The sequence below is a fragment of the Leucoraja erinacea genome, chromosome 36, assembly GCF_028641065.1.
Source record: "Leucoraja erinacea ecotype New England chromosome 36, Leri_hhj_1, whole genome shotgun sequence".
NCBI classification, from domain to species: domain Eukaryota; kingdom Metazoa; phylum Chordata; class Chondrichthyes; order Rajiformes; family Rajidae; genus Leucoraja; species Leucoraja erinaceus.
Window position 1 is genome coordinate 6,385,471 of NC_073412.1, and position 7,500 is coordinate 6,392,970.

Consider the following 7,500-nt stretch of genomic DNA (forward strand, 5'->3'; position numbering starts at 1 on the left):
AATGGCCTGTTTCCTTGACCATCTTCCATTCACTTGTTCTGTATCTCTCTACATCACCACCTATATCTCTCGTTTCCCTCTCCCCCGACCCTCAGTCTGATGAAGGGTCTCGACCCGAAACATCGCCCATTCCTGTTCTCCAGAGATGCTGCCTGACCCGCTGAGTTACTCCAACATTTTGCGTCTCTCCAGCATCTGCAGTTCCTTCCGACACATTTTTGTCAGCTCCATGGAAGCGAATTCTCCTCAAGGCGTGCCGACTTTGAAGAAGTCCTCCTCCTCCTCCTCTCTCCAGCGAGCGTTCTCCCGCTGCTCCCCGCTCTGTCATTCCTCCTGCTCATCTCTCTCATTCATCCATTCTCCATCCGTATCCCTCCTTCCCCTCTCCCCCGACTCTCAATCTGACGGAGAGTCTCGACCCAAGACGTCGCCCATTCCTTCTCTCCAGAGATGCTGCCTGACCCGCTGAGTTTCTCCAGCTTTTGGTGGCGTGTGCCAGTCCTTAAGGGGCTGTCCCACTTGGGCGACCTAATTGGCGAGTTTAGAAGAGTTTAGGAGAGTTTGAAAAAATGTCACGTTGAAGACCTCCTTCAACTATGTTGAAGACTACCTTCGACTACCCTCGATCACCTACGACTAACATGCCGACCTACTACGACTAAAGCTACGAGTAAATAAAAAGTATCGATTTTTTTCCGTACGCGGGGACCACTCTCGAGCGTGAAGGAGAGTTACGAAGACCTCCTAGGACCTCGTGTCGACCATGCCGCGGGTACGAGTCGAGGGCAAACTCGGCAGAACCGGCGGATTAGGTCTCCCAAGTGGGACAGGCCCCTCTCTAACGTCTCCATCCTGACCTGTGGCTGTTTTGCTCTCCTGTCTGAGCCCGTCTGATTGCAACCTGATCCAAATAGAAACAGGCAGGCTGATTTCAGAATGAAATGCTCTTCAGTGGCTCAGAGTTTACACTAAACACATCACTAATGCATCTTTAATGAACCTCCCTGGTATCTAATGTCAGCACATTGAGGGAATCCAATTGAAATTAATAAGCTTTATATATCGTAGGTTATGGCTTCTGAAATTAATTTATGTGTGAGCTGCAAGGGTGTGTTCCTGCATTAAGTGATGTATTGGGCCCGTGTGTTCCTGCATTAAGTGATGCATTGGGCCCGGTGTGTTACTCTTTCAACTATTTATTGTAATGCCAAAGGGACCCGGGCTTTTATCTAAATGGGTTTTTATCTGAAGTGAAAGATTGTCTTCATGTCTCTGCTTTGTGTGTTAGACAGTCCGACTTGTTCAATCCCTGCAGTCTCTCTCTGCCTCTACACCTGGTGAACGCTGGTGTATCTCTATCGTACCATATTGTGTGTATCTTCTCTCCCCCCATCGTACCCTATCTGTGGTCTCTTCTTCTTTCTTCAAAGACTTTATTCCCCATCAAATAATTCAAGTCATACACAAAACGACCCTTACTCTATCGTCTCTCTTCCTCTCTCTCTCTCTCTCTCTCACTACTCTCTCTCTCTCTCTCTCTCTCTCTCTCTCTCTCTCTCTCTCTCTCCTTCTCTCTCTATCTCTCTCTCTCTCTCTCTCTCTTTTCTCTCTCCCTCTCTCTCTCTCTCTCTCTATCTCTCCCCCATCTCTCTCTCTCTCTCTCCTCTCTCTCTCTTCTCTCTCTCTTCTCTCATTCTCTCTCTCTCTCTCCTCTCTCTCCTCTCTCTCTCTCTCTCTCTCTCTCTCTCCTCCCTCTCTCCCCCCCTCTCAGGGGGTATGGAGCCAACGCAGGTACGGGATACTGAGTTGGATGGTCAGCCCTGATCTGTATTTCCTCCTCTTTCTGAGCTCTCTATTTGTCAGTCTCCATCCCCATCTTTCTTCAGCTAATTTATATGTTTCTATGTTTTCCTCTCCTCCCTCTCTCTCCATATCAACCTTCCTCACTCAAACCCTCTCTCTCACCCCTCTACCTCTCCTCTATCTCTCTCCCTCTCTCACCCATCTCTCTCTCTGGCCGTCCTCCTGCCCCTCTCTCTCCCTCCCTCACACCTTCCTGTCCTCTATCCCTCCTATCTCACCCATCGTCCTGTCCTCTCTCTCTCCCTCCCTCCCTTTCTTTTTCTCCCCCTCCATATTTCTCTCCCCCCCTCAATTTCTCTTTCTCTCTCCCCCTCTCTCTCCCTCTCTCTGTCTCTTTGCCTCTCTCTCTCTCCCACTCTCTCTCTCCCTCCATCTCTCTCGCTCTCTCTCCCTATCTCCCTCTCTCTCTCTCTCTCTCCCTCTCTCTCTCTCTCTCTCTCTCTCTCTCTCCTTCTCTCTCTCTCTCTCTCTCTCTCCCTCCCTCCCTCTCTCCCTCCCTCTCCCTCTCCCTCTCCCTCTCTCTCTCCCTCTCTCCCTCTCCCTCTCTCTCCCTCTCCTCTCTCTCCCTCCCTCTCTCTCTCACTCTCTCCCTCTCTCTCTCTCCCTCTCCCCCTCTGCCCCCACTCTCGCCCTCTCTCTCTCTCCCTCTCTCCTCTCTCTCTCTGCCCCATCGATTGTCCTATGAGATAAATACAGATTTGATTCTGATGCCAGCTGCCTGCCTTGAACGCAGTTTGCATATAAATGACTTATTTAAAATACAATTATAGCCACTCAATGGCGTAACAGGAGGGGTTGGGCAAGTCATTCCACACTCTCGTCCTTGGGCAATTACAGCGGGTGACAAGGGTGAGCGGCAGGGCGACGTGCCCCTGCATTTGTTGACCTGTGAGTGACGTCTCCAGTCCACTTGCCCGCTGCGACAAGTAACACTGGCAGACCAGCTGCCTGTGGCCCACTGGTGGACCCTTGATTGGACTCCACCCTGCACTGAATGTTGTTCCCTTCTCATGTGGATGGCTCGATTGTAATGCCGACATAGCGAAAAGCAAGGAGGTCCTTCTGCAGTTGTACAGGGCCCTGGTGAGACCACACCTGGAGTATTGTGTGCAGTTTTGGCCTGTTGGCCTTCATAACAAGAGGAGTTGATTCTAGGAGCAAGGAGGTCCTTCTGCAGTTGTACAGAGCCCTAGTGAGACCACACCTGGACTATTGTGTGCAGTTTTGGCCTGTTGGCCTTCATAACAAGAGGAGTTGATTCTAGGAGCAAAGAGCAGTTGTACAGGGCCCTGGTGAGACCACACCTGGATTATTGTGTGTGCAGGTTTGGCCTGTTGGCCTTCATAACAAGAGGAGTTGATTCTAGGAGCAAGGAGGTCCTTCTGCAGTTGTACAGAGCCCTGGTGAGACCACACCTGGATTATTGCGTGTGCAATTTTGGTCCCCCAATTTGAGGAAGGACATTCTTGCTATCGAGGGAGCCCAGCGTAGGTTTACAAGGTTAATTCCCGGGATGGCGGGACTGTCATATGCTGAGAGAATGGAGCAGCTGTGGGCTTGTACACTCTGGAGTTTAGAAGGATGAGAGGGGATCTCATTGAAACATATAAGATTGTTAAGTGATTGGACACGCTAGAGGCAGGAAACATGTTCCCGATGTTGGGGGAGTCCAGAACCAGGGGCCACACACACAGTTTAAGAATAAGGGGTAAGCCATTTAGAACGGAGATGAGGAACTTTTTCTCACAGAGAGTGGTGAGTCTGTGGAATTCTCTGCCCCAGAGGGCGGTGGAGGTGGGTTCTCTGGATGCTTTCAAGAGAGAGCTAGATCGGCCAGTTAGCAGAGACTGTGTATCTTGGCTGAATGCAGAGGTGGATTGTTACCACAGCTCCAGATCGGACGAAGCAAATGATATTTGACAGCAGCTCTGGTGCGGGGATTCATCCATTCAGGCGAGCGGGGATATGTGGCTGAGTGAGTGGGTGATGTTGAGGCTCGATAAAACGGAGAGAGACGGATTAATGTGTGTCTGCTGGAGATGCTGCCGGCCCAGGGGTCAGGGGTCAGGGGTCAGGGGTCGGCCCGTGTGGCTATAAGTGGGCGTGCGGTCACTTGGCATCGGGCCGGGTGCCTGCCAGCGCCCCCCTCCCATGTGGGCAGTGGGAAATGTCTCACTTGTAACAAGGGCAGGGGCGAGAGGGGATCGAACTCTGTACTGTGATCCTGGGTATCACCACAGCTCCGAGCCCCCGCTACCTGCTGCTGTCGCGGTTCGCAGACTCGCCAGCCGTCTGCCGCTGCTGCGGGCTGGGCGAGTCTGTGTACCACGTGTGTACACGGAGTGTGTACATGTCCTTGGTTCGGTTTCTCCTGGGCCTGGCCAAGCTGGCCATCCGCTAGTCACGGCGCCATGCGGACAAGGGCTTTTACCCGAGCCGGCTGCCTGCTCGCCCCCTTTTCCGGGCGTTTACGTCCAAACCCGGGTGGTACTAGAAAAAGGACTACGCGCAGTTCTGAAATTAATTTATGTGTGAGCTTCAATGGAGTGTTCCTTGCATTAAGAGTCGCATCGGCCCCGTCCCGTCACTCTTTCAAGAATTTATAGCAAAGCCAAAGGGACCCTGGCTTTTATCTAATTTTTTTTTAATCTGAGGTGAAAGATTATCTCAATGCCTCTTCTGTGCTTTCTGTGTAGGGGAGTCCGCTTTGTTCTATCTGTGCCCAGGGGCGTAAAACCTGGGGGGGGCCAGAGGGGACACGTCCCCCCCATGTTTTGAGAGTTGGGGGACATTCTCCCCCAAGTTTTTGTGATCCCGATTTAAAAATCTCCGCTTTTAGCGCTGGATCGAGCCTCCGAAGCCTCGCGCGTGTGCGCATGCGCATGCGTGCGTGGCCGCCAAAAAATTGTGCCCCCCGTCCCCTCCATGTTTTGCTAGCGAGTTCCGCTCTTGTCTTTGCCCGAGACAGTTGTCTGACCCTTTTCCAGGATTGCACGGTTGATCTATCTTTCCCTCTTAAACCCATTCTGCTGCCTGCCTTCTCCCCATAACCCCCTAACACCCATACTGATCAATGTATGCCCATTCTCCCCCTCACTTTCCCCCTCCCCCCCACCCCCCCCCTGTCAAAACCGTCCGTGGTTTTCCGGAACCTTCCCTCTCCGTCTCGGCCTCTCCGTCTGTGGAGACTTTATAAACGAGCATTGATTGAGAAGTCCATCTTCAAAATGGGAGCGCTCAGATACTGACATCTCATATCGACCCTGTTCGCAAGTGCAGCAGCAGCAGCAACTGATTGTACACCCAGCTAATCAATAAGGATTGGCCTGAGATATTCTGCTAGTGGAATCAGTTTGGAAATACTATTTATTTTTCTGAATAACCTGTGATTTCCCATCGAGTGAATTCAATATTCCCATCATTCAGGCTTTTTAATGGGGTTGGACAGGCTAGATAGATGCAGGAAGATTGTTCCCGATGTTGGGGAAGTCCAGAACTAGGGGTCACACAGTTTAAGGATAAGGGGGAAGTCTTTTAGGACCGAGATGAGAAAAACATTTTTCACACACAGAGAGTGGTGAATCTGTGGAATTCTCTGCCACAAAGGGTAGTTGAGGCCACACAGTTCATTGGCTATATTTAAGAGGGAGTTAGATGTGGCCCTTGTGGCTAAAGGGAGCAGGGGGTATGGAGAGAAGGCAGGGATGGGATGCTGAGTTGGATGATCAGCCATGATCATATTGAATGGTGGTGCAGGCTCGAAGGGCCGAATGGCCTACTCCTGCACCTATTGTCTATGTTTCTATGTTAGGTAGACAAAAGAGAAACTCAGCGGGTGCAGCAGCATCTATGGAGGGAAGGAAATAGTCAACGTTTCGTTCCGAAACCCTTCGGGTTTCGATCCGAAACGTTGCCTATTTCCTTCGGGTTTCGTCCCGAAACGTTGCCTATTTCCTTCGCTCCATAGACGCTGCTGCACCCGCTGAGTTCCTCCAGCATTTTTGTCTACCTTCGATTCTCCAGCATCTGCAGTTCCTTCTTGAAAACTTTGGCCACACACTGGTTTTACAAACTTCGACAGCGTACAACAAATGCTAAAGGGATCAGGGGGTATGGAGAGAAGGCAGGTATGGGATACTGAGTTGGATGATCAGCCATGATCATATTGAATGGCGGTGCAGGCTCGAAGGGCCGAATGGCCTACTCCTGCACCTATTTTCTATGTTTCTATGTTTCTACATTAAGGAGGTTTGGGCATCCATCTTGGTTCATTGTTCAGGGATTATGGTGATAAGCATTAACAGTTAGTTAGTAAGTAAGTAAGTTTATTGTCCAAGTATTCACATACAAGGAATTTGCCTTGGTGCTCCGCCCACAAGTAACAACATGACATACGGTGACAGTTACGAATGACTCAGAAAACACTAAACATTAATGATAAAACACCATTGATCAAGCATGACTCCGCTATATTTAAGAGCCCTATCTAGCTCTCTCTTGAAAGCATCCAGAGAACCTGCAATGATGCCAAATGGCGCCCAAGTGGGACAGGCCCTTTAGATTTAGCTCTTAGGGCTAACGGAATGAAGGGAGATGCGGTGAAAGCAGGAACGGGGTACTGATTTTGGATGGGTTAGCCATGATCGTATTGAATGGGACGACAGATGGCGCAATGGGCTAAGTGTTCGGCTGGCGACCGGAAGGTAGCCGGTTCGAATCCCGTCTTGGAGTGCATACTGTCGTTGTGTCCTTGGGGCAAGACACTTCACCCACCTTTGCCTGTGTGTGAATGTAATGTAATTATGTGAAGCACTTTGGGGTCAATGCAAGTTGACTGAAAATGTGCAATATAAATAAGATTATTATTATTATTTATTATTATTGAATGGCGGTGCTGTCTCGAGGGGCCGAATGGCCTACTCCTGCACCTATTGTCTATGTTTCCTAGTACTGTATGTTGGGGCTGTACATGTTAACACCGAGCCACAGGTAACAATGAGATTTTCGACCTCCTCTGGGGAGCTGTAGATGACTGGATTGCTGCCAAGCTTTCAGAGATTACCTGACATTAATTCTGTTTATTGCCTGTAATGACTTATTTTCAAAAGACTGCTTCTGCATCACTAATTCTCCAGGATGGGAATCCGTCGCGTTTTGTTCTGCAAACATTAAAAAAAACTAACGTTACAAGTAGAAAAATCATGTCCTGACAAGATGCTGATTAGAACGTGTGTGGGTTTAATTTGCCGAATTCGATTCCCCGCGGGATGGGAGCAGGGAGTTTATTGTCACGTGTGGCGAGGTACAGTGAAAAGCTTTTGTGGCCCGTGGCAAGATAGACCACTCCTGCTCAATGCAATGGGCTGATGTGTAGTAGGCAACAGAGTGGAACGTTGGGCCTTTTTTTCATCCATTTCAGTAACTGTTCCACCAGCCTGGCATGAGGGCCTGAACATCGGGCCACCCGGGGCTGCGACTGCGGGTGCTCGGAAGGCCCAGACCACGGATGAACATCTGGGAAGATCGGAGGGGAGGCTGGCTGGACAATGGTGCCTTCCTCACCTTGGTGCCACTGTGTTGTGTTGTGTCGTGGGACTTTCTGTGTGTTTGTGCTATTTTTTTAATTCTATTTTATTT

The 7,500-nt window shown here is 50.1% G+C and overlaps 1 protein-coding gene across 2 annotated transcripts in view; it reads right to left on the reverse strand.

Annotated features, from left to right (window-relative positions):
- Nucleotides 1–6,146: 6,146 nt before the first annotated feature.
- fam169b (family with sequence similarity 169 member B) overlaps nt 6,147–7,500 on the reverse strand; it is a 52,031-nt gene continuing 50,677 nt past the window's right edge. Inside the window, exon 7 of one of the 2 annotated variants that reach the window (XM_055662563.1) lies at nt 6,147–7,022. In XM_055662563.1, coding sequence (XP_055518538.1) covers nt 6,922–7,022 — 101 coding nt within the window. In that variant the 3' untranslated portion in view covers nt 6,147–6,921. The remainder of the gene's footprint in view (nt 7,023–7,500) is intronic. The other variant, XM_055662561.1, reaches the window with a different exon arrangement.